The sequence below is a fragment of the Sturnus vulgaris genome, chromosome 9 (assembly GCF_052056855.1).
Source record: "Sturnus vulgaris isolate bStuVul1 chromosome 9, bStuVul1.hap1, whole genome shotgun sequence".
Taxonomy (NCBI): Eukaryota; Metazoa; Chordata; class Aves; order Passeriformes; family Sturnidae; genus Sturnus; species Sturnus vulgaris.
Genome location: NC_142251.1, coordinates 1,936,251 through 1,951,308, shown reverse-complemented (window position 1 = coordinate 1,951,308; position 15,058 = coordinate 1,936,251). Strand labels below are relative to the sequence as shown.

The 15,058-nt window shown below is 46.8% G+C and overlaps 1 protein-coding gene across 1 annotated transcript in view; it reads left to right on the top strand.

The window, feature by feature from the left end:
- Window positions 1-15,058, top strand: part of ROR1 (ROR family WNT receptor 1) — a 143,875-nt gene that overhangs the window by 82,515 nt on the left and 46,302 nt on the right. Inside the window, exon 2 of the mRNA XM_014870512.2 lies at window positions 14,943-15,014. Coding sequence (XP_014725998.2) covers window positions 14,943-15,014 — 72 coding nt within the window. The remainder of the gene's footprint in view (window positions 1-14,942; window positions 15,015-15,058) is intronic.

Here is a 15,058-nt window from a genome sequence, read left to right as displayed (position 1 = left end):
TTATCCCATCCCATTATCCCATTCCATTCCATCCCATTATCCCATCCCATTCCCCACAATGGGAATGTGGGGATCAGCCCCTCTGGCTCCTGCCCTGGCTCACTGGGTGCTGCTGGGTTTTGCTTTCGTGGTTCTTTTGTGTCTCTTAGGTCACAGCAGGAGGTTCTTGATGTGCCAGAAAATTCCTAACCAAGAGTCAGGCAAAGCCTTGCCCACACCACCACTCCAAATTCCATCAATCCTGGCCTTGTTTTATGTCCCAATCTGCCAAACTCCCAACTCCTTCAGTCCATAAACCTCAGTGAGGTGGCTCTGGTGGCTGCCGAGCCCCTCTCCTGAGCTGTGTAAATAAACATTCCATTTAATTCAGTCCTGGAGCCTGCTGAAGTGGCCTGCAGCAGATGAAAGGGGCTGCAGCCTGTCAGCCTGTGATGGTTTGGAAGGGCTTTCAAACATTTCTGTGCCTTTCTTTGCTTTTACTTTGCTGCCTTTATTTTCCTTGCTTGTAGCTTGTAGAGCAGTTGTGAGCTAATGGCTTTGTAAGGCACTTCTCCTGCACTTGTGCAGCTCTCAGAAGTGCTCAGCATTTCCTAATTCAGTGGCAGCTTTTCTGCAGGCTTCAATGGGAGCAGCAGTGAGCCCAAGTGCCTCTTGAAAAACCACACTGCTTTCCCTGGAGTTCTGTTTGAGTCTTCACAGAATAAAGGCAGCAGCATCACAAGTGATAATTGAGACAGTCACAAAAAAATTCCAGCACATTCCTCCACATCTGTTTCCACCAGACTCTCCTTTCCATGGGGCTGCACTCAGGGCAGGGGACACACAAATAAATATTAATTTGTTGTTAAGAGTTAATTGCTAAGGAGAAATCCCTGCTCAAATCAAACGTGTCCCTGGGAAAATTCCTCTTTTCTCTCGCTGTCTGTTGGTTTTGCTCCAAGTTTAATCACTCAGGGCAGGGAATCTCCTGGCCTCTCTCCAGCCTGGCTCTTTCCCATCACAGGGACACTTGGGACCACTGGGACTTTCTTCTGAACCCAGTACATGAGAAGCCAATCCCACCATGCTGCTCTCTGCTGACTTCCAAGGGTTCTGAAATATTTTTGCATTTATTTATTTGAAATGTAAACCTACCTGCACTGCTTTCCATAAATACAAGCTGAGGTTGCCAGGATTCCTGTGTCTGCAGCTCAGTGTTTATCCATTGGAGCTGAGATCAGGTTCTCTGGGCCTGGCACAAAGTCAGGGATAATGGCACTGAAAGCTTGGGGTACTCCTGGGTTTGTGTTCTGTGTTGGTCAGAACAGTGGGAACCGCCCCAGAACTGGGAAGCACCACATGGACATGGACAGGAGCTCCAGGGGCAGAGCTGGTGGCACTCAGGGCTGGTGAGGTGGCCCTGGCCCCTGTGCTCATGTCTGGAGGTTGGAAAAGAAATCAGCTTTTTGTTCTGAGGAACCAGCAGGGTCTTTAAGATGCTGCTCTTTGTGTTCCACAGTGTGGAAATGGGAGTAGAGAGAGTTTCTTTTCCTCTGCCACACTTAAAGAGCTTCAGATACACAGGGAGAGCCTTGCAAGGGGCAGATGGAGGCTGGAAAATTTCCAGGTGCCTCATCCCATTCCCCACTTCCATCCCCTCCCATTCCTGGGAGGTGATACAAAGTGGGCAGGATATCTCTGATTCCATTTCTCAAAGTTTGTTTAAACACAGTAAAATGTTCAGAGGAGTTTGGGTTCTTTCTTGGAAGGAAAAACTGGGAAGGGCAATGTCCAGGGGTCACAGGACACTGGTTTTGCTGGCACAGACAGCAGCTCTATCAGTTCATGTCATTTATTTCCAGATTGGTCTCTTGGATTCACACACCCCACTGCAAAAATTACTCCTCGTTTACATCCCTGTGCTCAGCTTTGCATTAGTATAAAACTGCCCAAATATGTTTTATAATTCATTCCATCCCAGAAGGGTAGCACAGAGGTTCTGCTCATTGCTGACAATAAATAATAATTACATTTACTGCTTTGGATATGACACTGCAGGTGACTAAAGCTCCAGGCTGACAATGGCTTTGGAGGGCTCAGGGAGATGTGGATAAAGTTGATGCAATAACTCCTTTTTTTAAAAAAGAATTTTAGCTTGAAGGAGCAGCAGCAAAGCTGTGATAGTAAAAATCTCCACACACTGTGCATCAGTCACATAATTAAAAGGCACTTTATCAGTAGTCAGAGCTTCTGGGCACAAGCAATGAACACTGTGGACACTGGGAATGCTCACAGGTGAGATATTTGGGATGTGACAGCATCCCAGATTGTGCATCCCAGCCCCAAACCTGGCTCTGCTGAGCTCTGTGTGCACTGTGTGTGTGTGTGGGAGTGTGTTTGGGTAGGGATCAAATGCTCCCAAAGCTCCAAGGCAGTAATGCCAGGAAACCAAAATCACAGGGCACGATTTGCTCCGTGGTTTGGAGGGAACCACATCTCCCAAGAATTCCCACCTCGGGCATGGCCAGCCCAGGCATTCCAAACAAGAGCCAGTCTGCTGAGAAATGTGGTGAAAAAAGACACTTCTGCATGCTTGGTGTTTGCACTGGGAGATGGGGTGTGCTTTGCACCATCCCAGTGGCCCTGGATGTGGCAGGAATCATTGGATCCCTTTAGCCAGGATATTCCTCCCTGTGGAATCCAATCCTGATTTAAACACATCTTTTTGTCAATATGGCTCCTACTGCAGGGATTTTTCACCCTGCCTTTGGCATAAATTGAGAATATTTCTGACAGGTTGTGGACTCCTCATCCCTGGAAGTGTCCCAAGCCAAGTTGGAGCAACCTGGGATAGTGGAAGGTGTCCCTGCCCATGGCAGGGAGTGAAAAAATCAGAGAATCCCAAACATTTGGGTTAAAAGGGATCTTAAAGTTCATCCTGTTCCACCTCTGCCATGGGCAGGGACACCTTCTACTATCCCACTATCCCATATCCCACTATCCCATATCCCACTATCCCATATCCCATATCCCACTGTCCCATATCCCATATCCCACTATCCCATATCCCACTATCCCATTATCCCTCTATCCCATTATGCCTCTATCCCACTATCCCATATCCCACTATCCCATATCCCATATCCCACTATCCCATATCCCATATCCCACTTCCACTGTCCCAGGCTGCTCCACCCTGGCCTTGGACACTTCCAGGGATTCAGGACCAGCCACAGCTTCTTTGGGAAAACCATGCCAGGGCCTCACCACCCTCACAGGTAACAATTTCTCCCTAATTTTTAATCTAAACCTGCTCTCTTTCAGTTTAAGTCTCTTCTCTCATGCCCCTCCTGAGTCTTTAATAGCTAATTTTTAAAAGATTACTGTAATGCTCCAATCTACTGTCCCTGGCCTTATATAAACACTATGGATAACAGCAGCACACAAACCCCCTGTCAGAGTTAATTAATTTGGGAATTTGGGTGAGAAAATACACAACTTGGCAGTTCTGTGCTTCAGAAGGATTAAAGACATGCACAAACCTGAAACAGCATCCAAAATCATTAACTGATGCTGGATTTTCTAAGTATCTCAGTAAAATCTGGATTAGGTTCAAATATTCCTCGAACATCCATGTGTTAAGCAGTGGAAAGATTTTAGTCTTTTAATGCCACAGGGGAAGGAGTTTGGTTACTTCAGCACTTTAATTTAAATTAAACAGGTGTTAGATGGTGATATTTGACCAGAATCCTGAACATGATAAGAATAAAAAATGCATATTTCCAACATATTTCCCCTATCACTGATGGAGTGTTTAGACTTTGTGCAATCAGTGCTCTGTACCTCTCAGTCAGGAATCCTCCCAAAAATCCTCCCTCAGGAGATCAGGATTGCACTTGGGAAAGGTCTCTCTCCATCCTTCATCCATCAGCATTTTCTGTTTTGGTAAAATGGGGTCTTGCACGTGATGGTGAGTGGGGCAAAGCAGAGGCTGGAGCTGCTGGCAGCGTGGGGAAAGGACCTGGGAATGAACTTGAGGAAACTGGAAAAGCCAAACAGCACAAAAATCTGGCTTGACCACAAGGAGTGGTTTGGGAACTCGTTAGAGAGGAGTGGAGAAAAGCTGGAGGAGGAGGCTGGAAATATTCCCTACAAAATCCCAGGTCATTCCACCGTCTCCATTTCCTGCTGTCGTGTTTGCTCCGGAGCATTCAGGGAGAAATTGTGTTTTCCTTGCCCTGTAAATAGTCCCTACAAAATCTTCCTGGATGCTGCCAGAGCTGAGGGATGGCAATGATGCAGCAGTGAAACAGAGCCCTGAAATTGTGTGAGCATTTGAGCTCAGCACCATCCCTAGGCCGGGCTTATTCTGGCAGCCACTCGCTCTGATCAGCTGCTGAGCGTGAGATTGCTGCTCTCCTTTGGCCTGGAAAACAAAGATTGGGAGCAGCAAATCCCTGGCACTGCTCTGGGATTTGAGCTCCTGGGGGAGAGAACAGGGGATCCCTGGAATTTCCTAAACCCTGGCATTGCTCTGGGTTTTGCTGCTGGGGAAGGAACAGGGGATCCTGGAATTTCCTAAACCCTGACACTGCTGTGGGATTGGAGCTCTTGGGGAAGGAACAGAGATTCCCTGGAATTTCCTAAACCCTGGTACTGTTGGGCTTTGCAGCTCCTGGAAGAGAGAACAGGGGATCCCTGGAATATCATAATCCCTGACACTGCTCTGGGCTTTGCTGCTGGGAGAGAGAATAGGGGATCTCTGGAAGTTCCTAAATCCTTGCACTGCTCTGGGTTTTGCTCCTGGGGGAAGGAACAGCGGGTCCCCTGGAAATTCCTAAACTCTGGCACTGTTGGGTTTTGCTGCTGGGGAAGGACAGGGGGTCCCCTGGAAGTTCATCTGGATGTGCTGCCGTGCTCAGCGTGTTTATTTGGATTGCCTTGCCTTCCAGAGGGATCCTATATCCATTTCCAGCCTAACGAGTTCCTTAAAGCATGGCAGTTGCCACGGCTTTGAAACCTAATCCCTGTGGCTCTGCAGTAGCACTACACCAAATGCTGAGCTTCTTGTTTGTTGAGCTAATAAAAAAATCATCAGTGGTTTATCCTTCCGTGAGGCTTCCGCGGCTGCTAAAGCAGTTAGGGCTGAACAAGCCGGCTCTGCCCCTCTCCTGTTGATTTTCCATTGTACAGGCTATTAACTTTTAGAGACTGTGGGCTGGGTTTTTGTGGCAAAGCCATTACGGGGTCACGAAGCCCACAGATTTTTGTGCTGCTGGGTGCAATTAAGGTGACGTCTTAATTGTGTTGTTGTTTTTTTTTTTTTAAAGTGGCTCTTTTGCACCGACAAAAGCAGCCCTGGCTGAGCTTTGGGAAGTGCACAAGGATCGCTGCATAATGTAAGGATTCAGGAGATTGATTTTGTCAAACTTTTGGGTTTGGTGGCTGTTGTTAGGCTGCCAGCATGGGGCTCGCAGTGCTGAGCTCTGCGTGCCCAGGATGGGATGGGATTCCCTGGAATATCCTTGGAAATCATGGAGAGTGCAGTGCATGGCCATGCTTCAGCCACTGATGAAACTTAAGATCCCCCCAAAAGCAGCAGTGACAATAAATTTGATTTAGTTGGATTTAGTTGGATTAGTTGGTTTTAGTTTTTCTTTATAGTTAGTGAGTACCTGAATCTAGAAGATCCTTGGATTTAGGAAATTTTCATACTTAGTAAATAAGTTGTAACTGTGGCTAAATCAATTAACTCCTTCCATCAATGACAGGATTAAAAAGAAACCTCTGAAGCATTGATGTAAACCTTTTGTGCAGACTAATGACCTGCAGAATTGCTTTTGTTGGCTGCCTGGATGAGAAGTGCCAGGAGGGCAGGACAAGGGGCAGGACAAGGACAGCCTGTGCTGTGATTGAAACCCAACCCAGAGCCATGAGAAGGGAGTTCACTCTTCACCTCCCAGAGCCCCTGCCCTCTCTGGAGGGGCTAATAAACACAAATTAGCTGGAGGGCCTTGGTTTGGTGTTGGTCTCTGGGGGATGAGGGTCAAATCCTGACGCTGCTTCACCTGAGCTGGGCTCAGCTCTCCACACACTCGCAAATGGAGCAGCTCTTAAAAGTGGCATCGGCTCAACTTGAAGCCAAATTTAAGAAAACAACCTTTTAGCAGAAGAAAAGAAGTTTTAATTCCACCTTCCAAGCCTGTCTGAGATCAGGCCCGTGTGGATTTTAGGGTGTAAGTTCCTCCTGAACAATCAATGTAGCTCAGTCCCAGCTTGGCCGAAGCATCCAGCTCTGGCATCAGTTAAATATTTACATTCCCCCCCCTTTTTATATAAATTGTGCTCTATTAGCATAGGTTTCACAGTGTGGCCTTGTGTTTCAGCCTCTGGCTGCAGTTGGCAGTTTGTGCATTAATCACCATCGAGCCATGTAAAATCCGAGGCTTGAGGCTGCAGCCATCAAACAGGCAGCATTTACTGCTCCATCATGGGCAGCCAATAAGTCATGGGGCAATGTCTGCCCCCGTACCACGAGGATCTGCAAGAAAAAGGGAGCGTGTTTACACTGGGGACACTTCTGTGTGTTTAAGGAGTAATTGTTTCAGGCCCTCCCATTAATTCATCAGCTGACACGGGCCCCGTTTTTCGTCGCTGCAACAAAAATAATTATCGGGCTCGGAAAAAAAAAAAAAAAAAAAAAAAAATAGCGGTGGATTTGCACATGGCAACCTTCTGCTGGAGTTTTCTTCACAAGTTATAAGGGTTTAATTGTGGCTTGCTGGTCTCCTCATCCTCTGCAGTCAGCTGTGGCCCCCGAGCGCTGAGGTGCGAGGAGTTACGGCGTGCCGCGATTTATGGGGGATGTAAATGATTTCTTGTTTGCCCTCCCTGGGCTTGGCTGCCTTTGCCTCCTTTCGAGCCTCTGTGGGTGGATTTAGTGCAGTGGCACTGATGGAAGCCAGGGACAGGCCAGCAGGTGCAGCTCAAAGCCCTGTCCAGCCACTTCATCCCCCATCTCCAAACACGTCTGTGCCGAGCTCGTTGTGCTTGGGGAGGGAAATAAACGGGAAGCTGTGCCAGGTTGCTTGTGCATGGCACTGGTGCCTTCAGGAAAGCAAATTCCATGAGTGAATGTGGGCTGTGGATCACTTGGAGCCACAGGGATGTGTAGGCTTTGTGAGGGAGGCTCTGGAGGGATCTCAACAATTGTCAGATTCAAAATTTTGGGGAGGGAAAGATTTATCTCAGACTACCCAGGTGTTGCCTCCTGATGCTCCTTCCATCCCTCCCTGGACTCTTCTTCACCATTCCTGAAGAATCTTCACCCAAGGGTGCCCCAGGACAACCTTCTCCTTCTCCATTCCCTTCTATTCCGATGGGTTTTTGTGACTCCTCTGTTTCTGATCACATCCACTCCTGGACCAGCCCCATCCAGCAATTCCTTCCTCCTTTTGTCAGCTTTTTTTCCCCTTTTCTTTCAGTCGTTCACTTTTCTTTGGGTGCTTCCCATTTCCACTTTCTCTTCTCTCTTTCTGCCAGTCTGAGATGCTCAGAAGAGCTCAGGGCATGGGAAAAAAAAATCCAAGTAGGTTTGGAGAGATGGGAAATTTGTATTTATTACGCAAATTCCCAGCCTGTGTAAATTTTTCTGACTAGCAGCTCTGCTGTGCCCTCTCCCAGTGTTACAGCTACCAAGGATCCACCAGACTCTGGATCCATATACCATTAAAAGCTCTTTTTTACGGGCAGCAAAACACCGTGTTCCTCCAATATCTTCCTTCCACACCGCTGTATTTCAGACTGAGCAGAGTACAAATCATTCCTAGAAAAACTCGGGAGTTTGTGCAGTTGCAGGATCATTCCTGATCCACCTGAGCGCTGCCATCCCAGGAATGTTGTGCTCCAGGTCTGCTCGAAGTGCCTTGAAGAGCCATCGTGGCCACATTTCTCCAGCTCAGAAGCACAAAGGCTCGACTGTGAGCTGTGAAATGCTGGCCCTCGGCCAAGTGGCCATTTCTTTTCTTCATTCCCTGTCATTAAAGCTGTGGCTTGCTCCAGGGCTCAGTGTTTTGCTCTTCTTAAGTGGAACTGTTAACGACCCAATTTGGAGTAATGTAGAGTGCACCCAGATTCCACGGTGACTTCTAAATCCATCTCACATTAATGATAATCTGTAATTAATAGCTGCAATCAAAAGGAATTGTAGGGAGGTAATTAGAAATTTAGGATTAAGGTATTAGCATATAAAATGAGCCTCTTAAAATCCTCTTCTTCCCAGAGATGGCTCCGATCCTGCGGAAGAAAACAATTTTTAAAAAGCTGATATGACCTTAGCCAAAGATCAAGTTACTAAAAATACTGACTTGAGGAAGGCACCAGGCTGCTGCCAAAACATCTAAAGGTGTTTTAAGAGTTTGCAGAGACTCAGACGTAGCAGTCACATCATTTTCTGATGACTTTGAGATTCAAGAACAAATCTGAAGAATTATGGGGTTTTTTGAGAATGAGTTTTAATGTCCCCAGGAGCCTTTTGGGGTGGGTTTTATTGGAATCCCCAGTGACTGCCTCTCTCTGGGCCAAAACCTGGTGTATCCTCATGGGAGAGAGCAGATCTGCAGGAAAAGGGGAGGCAGAGGGGTCAGGTGCACGGAGCACTTTTGGCTCCCTGTGCTGAAACCATAAATAGGTCACTGGGATTCTTCCTGATGGTGCATCCTGAATGGGTTAATCCTTGCCTTTATCTCCAGCCCTGGAGAGCTGGAAGATTTAGAAGGACTCCCAGGCAGAGAGGTCCTGCTGATGAAAGTGCCAGTAGCAGTGGTGAGGTGCTCTGATAGATGGAAAGGATGGGATATAAATGAATTTCCTAACAATTTCCAGTCCTGCACTAAATGAAATCATCCCACTGCACATCTCCCTTTTGAAGCTGGAAATTAATGTCTCGTGTATTTGAAATCCACAGAGCCTGAATTGTTCACTGGTGTTGAAAATTTCCCTATCTAATGCCAATTATTAACCTGCCCAGGGCTATCAATAATGATAACGCTGCAGGTAAATGTGCAGGAGTTTTACATTTTAAGAGCTGGAATAAAATTAACCATTTGATGGTTTTTAGTACCCCCCCAACTTCATCTCTGCCCCAGCTGCATGGAGCAGCCTGGAGAGCTCCAGAGGGTCCTTTGCCAGCAGAAAATGCATTTTGGGCATGGTGATGATAGTTTGGATCTGGAAGAATCATTCATTTAAATCCTGTGAGGAGAGGCTGAGGGAGCTGGGAAGGGGCTGGAGAATCCCTGAGGGAAATGGGAAGGGAATGGAGAATTCCTGAGGGAAATGGGAAGGGGCTGGAGAATTCCCTGAGGGAGCTGGGGGGGCTCAGCCTGGAGAAAAGGAGGCTCAGGGGGGCCCTTGTGGCTCTGCACAACTCCCTGACAGGAGGGGACAGCCGGGGGGATTTGGGATCTGGGAACAGGGACAGGAGGAGGGGGAATGGCCCCAGGCTGGCCCAGGGGAGGCTCAGGGTGGATATTGGGATAATTTCTCCCTGGAAAGGGTGGTCAGGATTGGAAGGGGCTGCCCAGGGAGGTTTGGAGTGCCCATCCCTGCAGGTGTCCAAGGAATTCCTGGATGTGGCACTCAGTGCTCTGGGCTGGGGACAAGGTGGGCATTGGGCACTCAGATTTTCCTCCAAGGCTTTTCCAGCCTCTGGGATTCTGGGATTCGCTGATTCTGTAATAAACTCTTACCCTCTGGATCTGCCCAGGCAAGGTTCTGGCAGAATCAGCTTTCCCTTTGCTTTTTCAGCCATGGGATAACCAGGTGGAGCACAACTGGCTGGGGAAATGCAGAATTTCACCCTCCTCACCAGGGACAGCTTTGTAAAGTCTGGTCTGGGGCAGATTTTATTGTGTATAATTATAGGCTCTTGTCTTCCAAAATATTCCAAATAGCAGCTTCACCTGGGCATGGAAAGTGGAGGCCTCTTACAGGAGTATGTTTTTAACATGGACTGGTGTTTTAAATAATCCATGGAACGTTTGTCCTGTGGTATGAGGATTAATATCCACAGGGTTTGACCTGTGCTATCACCTACATTCTCCCTGAGAGACACCTGCCTTACTCAAAGAGCAGAAATGCTCAACAATTCCCCATCATCTTGCACTTTTCCCTCATTCAACTGACCAAAGTATTCACATTTCCCACCTCCTTTGGAAAGAGGAGAATTCTAATGCAGACAGAGAGGTACTGGTGTCCTGAAAATCCTTCCACATATTTAAGGTATAAGCAAAATTTGAGATACAAGATAGAAATTTCAGGATGGTGCCAGCTTTCAAACAGACAAGAAAATTAGTAAATAATGGGTTGTATCCATTGCAGTCTGTCTAAATTTCCTTCAGCAGCTCCGGGGTGGGCTGTGGTGAGGCTGGAAAGTGGCTGATTGCAAAATGGAATATCTGGGGAGATCAGATGGAAACGTGTGGGGGAACTCACAAAGGATCAGTGGAACAGAGAATGCAAAAGGCAGAAAAAAGGAAGATGAGGGAGATAGGACTGAGAGGAAAAACAGCCAGGAGGCAGATCTGTGGGAAGATCCTGGAAGGGATCAGTCAGGTAGGAACCAGACAGAGGGAAAGATGAAGTGTTGGTCTGGAATGTGCAGAAAAGCAAAAAACACCGAGCACTTAGGATAATTAGCTCTTCTCTAAGTCTTTATAACTTTATCTGCCATTCCTGTTTTCCTGAAGTTCTATCCAAGTGGGAGAGCTGAGCAGTTTGTTTGCTGGAGATTTTATTCCTCATTTTAAGGGGAGGGTGATGCTTCTGGTAGATGTGCAGCTATAAAATGTTCATGGGTGATTTGGCCAAGAAGAGCTGTGCCTAAATCCCCTGTGAAGCTGTCCTGGCCTGACCCTGCTGCCAGCGTGGGATAACTCCCCGTTGGTGTCTGCAGTCATGTCTTGCCCAATCTTGTTTTTAATGTCTCGGGAAATTGGCCTTTTATCACTTCCTAAGGCAAATTCCTTCACAGGATAGCAAAGCTCACTTGGGGAAGGCTTTCTGCTCAGATCCAGAGGCAGGATTGCAAAAAAAAACCTTTTTCTTGTGTTAAACATGAATTCTGAATAGTTCATTTTATTATTCAGACTTCTCCAAACATCTCCTTGTTCTTCTTGCTGTTCTTTTCCCGCAGTGAGATCTGAGTTGCAGTCACATTCATTTTTCTACCAGAAAAAAAAAGAAATTACTCCTGATTATATAAATAATTGTGTAAATGTGGTATACCATGAGCCCCGGGTGTGATACAAAGGATGCCCACGAAGAAGACACTTGGAATTTTTGTTTGCATGTTTTAATGGGGCTTGTTTTCCACCTTAAAAAGAGTGGGATTTCCATCTCTGCCCCAAATGAAGGTCCATCCCAGGCCATGCTTCCACTGGATGTGTCCATTCCTCCACTTAGCATCCATGCATTCCTCGTGCTCTGGAGTCTGGCAAGCAGGATATCCTCATTTCTAGACTTATTTTGCTCTCTCCTTTTTTTCTGCACAACAGATTTATTCCCCATTAAAATTTTCAATTATTTCTGGGCTTGATGCCTTTTTTTGACTTACAGTCTCTGGTTCATCTTACAAATGCAGGTACAGCTTTTGTAAACCTCACTGAAGTTTATTTAATCAACAAAGGCTTTACAAGGCCTGACGTGCAAAATTCACTCCACACTTGTGCAATGTGGTGATAAAATCAGATCTTGGCCAACTTCTCCGTGGGAAGTGTGTTTGAATACACTTTACTTGGCTTTTCACAGCCTGTTGTGACTTCTCATTAAACTTAAGCCCAGTGTTTCTTAATAGGTTGGAAGAGATAATTATCTTGCCAGTGTTAAGAAGAGTCATCATTCATCTGGAATGATTCCATGGATAAATACAACTTAAAGGGGATAATGGCTCTATCTGCTGGTCACATTTCTCAGGCTGACTCTTCTTCCAAACAAATCTGATTGTTCAAGTTAATGCTGGGCATTAGGGAAATTTTAAGAAGTAAGAATTAGTTTTTAAACTCCACATTCAAAATTCAGCTGCAGTTTTGCCAGGACAAGAAGAAATGACCTCAGGTTGTGCCAGGGAAGGGTCAGGTTGGACATGAGGAATAATTTCCTCATGGAAAGGGTGGTCAGGCCTTGGAAGGGGCTGAGTCCCCATCCCTGGAGGTGTCCAAGGGATGTCAGGGCTGGCTTGGAGTTGATGACCTTGGAGGGCTTTTCCAGCCTGAGAAATCCTGTGATTCTGTGATCTAATATTAGGCAGATTTTTTTCCTCCCAGTTTTGAAGGGGTGACTACAAATGGGCAAGTCTGTTCCAGTGCCCCAAATGCTGTGAGCAAATCCCTGACTCATCCCTTCCCAGGGCTGGCTGGGAACTCACCTGGGATGATGCCAGAGCTTTTCCAAGGGGAGGTGGCACCACTCTCACTTTCATGCCCAGCAATCCTGAGTCATCTCAGGTAGAAATGGAATTCAGAGATGTCACCTGGACCTTTTTTTTTTTTTTTTTTTTTTCTGGAATGTTTTATTTTCCTGCATTGGGCTGGTTTGTTCCTACACGATGTTGCTGCTCTGTGAGTTCCCTTCAATCAATTAAAGTGTTTCCTGTGGGCACAGTGATGCTTTGCTCTTCTTTGGAACCTGAATTGAGGAATATCAGAAAATCACCAGCCTGCAGAACTTCCACAAATAGGAAAGTTTGGTCTTTTAATGTGGTTTCTCCTGTAGATGAGCTGATGGGTGTCTGCTCTGAGATTCATGGCCATGTTTTCAAAGCCTGGTTAAGAAAACATCAATATGAACACTCTGGAGTTTTAAATAGCAGAATACTTCATGTGGTCATAGTGTTGTCAGTTGTGGAGTTTTAAATAACAAAATGCTGCATGTGGTCACAGTGTTGTTAGCACTTTCTGTTTAATTTTGGTTCATGTGTGTTACCTGTTGGCAGAATACAGTTGTTTTGTGGGCTTTTCATACAAAAATATTTCCAGGTGAGCCAAAGTAGCTGCAGAAAATCCATTGTGGAGTGCCAGAAGTGAGAGTGTGACTGAGGGAACCATTGTCTGTGGGTTTGAGCTGTGCACACAGGGATGAAGCAGTTTGATCCCAGCCTTGGAAGGGTTTTAGCACAGGAATTGTCTCATTTCTTGGCTGGGAGAGCTGGAAGGGTAAGGAGGGATAGGGAACCAAGCATCCCAACCTCTGGTACAGCCTGACACCCACAGCTGCTGGGCAGTGTTTGGCCATGGTTATTTGTCACCTACCCCCATGACAGCAATATTGCCACTGCATCTGCTTTTTTGTCCTTAAACCCTGCAAGTTTAAGCCCTGTGGTCCCAAAGATTTGGGTTAGAGAAGGGTTATGTGGGTTGGACAAGCTCAGCTGTTGATTCAAAGCAGAGAATGAGAAGGGATGGACCCCAGTGGGCCAAAATCTCAGCTGGTGCCACCTCTGGCTGTGCCACTTCCCTGTGCCCAGGGCCTGTCCCCAGCTGGGGGCTCTGCACAGGCCAGGATGGGCTCATAGGAAAGTTCTAATGCCTTCAAATTCCATGTTTGCCCTGGGAACCCTTGGCAGAGTACTGGATAAGCAGGGCTGCCAAGGTGGGCTTTTAAGCCAGGCTTTATTTCTAAAGAGGGCACTGACTGTGTCTGAACCAGGCTTTGTGGCTTTGTAAACACCTCCGTGGATGTTTCCAATTTCTGGTGATTTTTTTAATGAAATGGAAGAGTTGCCAACACATGAAATAAAGGCAGAAGGTGTTTGCATATCCTTGCAGGCCGTGTTTTATGAGTGAAATCAGGGAATAAGCTAAAGGATGGTGTCAAAGTGAAATGAATGCACTCCAGAACATTGCTGTTCCCTAAGTCACAGCATCCCATCTCTGCCTTCCCTGTGCCCCTCTGGCATCACCCAGCACTGAGGGTCCCTCCAGGGTGCAGGATTGGCCTGTGGGATGTTCATTTTCCCTGAGTTTTTCCAGGACTGGCACCCTGAGCTTGGTTTTATTTCCCATGCCCTCTCCCACACTCGGTGCCATCCAACATCTCTGTCCTCCTTGTCCAGGTCAGGTTTCTCAGGGCTGGCTGGACACAGGGAATTAGGAGGTGCAGTGCTTTCCCACGCCATGGGATGTGTGTGCACACCCCTTGTCCCCACCCTCCCACCAGCACTCACTAAAGCTTGTGTAAAATCTAATTTATCCCTGGAGGATGACTCCAAAAGCCTTCCTGATGCCTGAGCAGCCTCACGTGGATCTGCTGTTACAGGGAGACACAAAATCCTGGATGCTGGATGAAATTTGGGAATGTTCTGCTATGACCTAGAGCTGAGGCAGGACATGCTGGCTTAACACCACCCTCCCTGTCATTTGCTGTTTAAAATATAATTACAGGCTTCAATCTCCATTCAGCTTTTTCCTGAAGAGTAAAGAATTCTCCCAGCAATGAGCAGCTGCTGCTGGGGTTCAGATCACTCCTTCCAGCCCCGTTTCCAGCAATTTCTTTCCAGGAAGCCCTGATCACCTCAGTGTATAAAGCACATCCCTTCTCGTGCACATGGGTTTGCAGGATTCAAATATCTTGTAAATATTCGTAGGTAACACATTCAGCAGCCTCTCAGCGCTGTGTTTCCCTCAGCTCTACCACTGCAGAGTCATTTTATCTCTCTAAAACCCGTGGGGAGGTTTTAGGGTGGGTCAAGTCCACCCCAAAAATTGGCTGTGTGAACAGCATTGCAAAACAAACTGCAGCCCTGGCCTGCTGCCTTTTCCCCCTTGGCTGCTTCTGCTGCCCAGATGGCTCAGCCTGCCAGCACAGAGCATCAAATCCTTTTATTCCTGTGACAGCAACTTGATTCCTGATGATATAGAATCCATATATTAACAGCAGCTCGTGGTTTTTCTCTTTTCCCCTTCCAGGAGTGAATTCCTCGGTCGTTGCTGATTTCATGCCCACATCGTCATGGAACATCTCAAGTGAATTAGATAAAGGTAAGCAGGCAGAAAAAAAAAAACAACCCAAAACCACTTGAAAT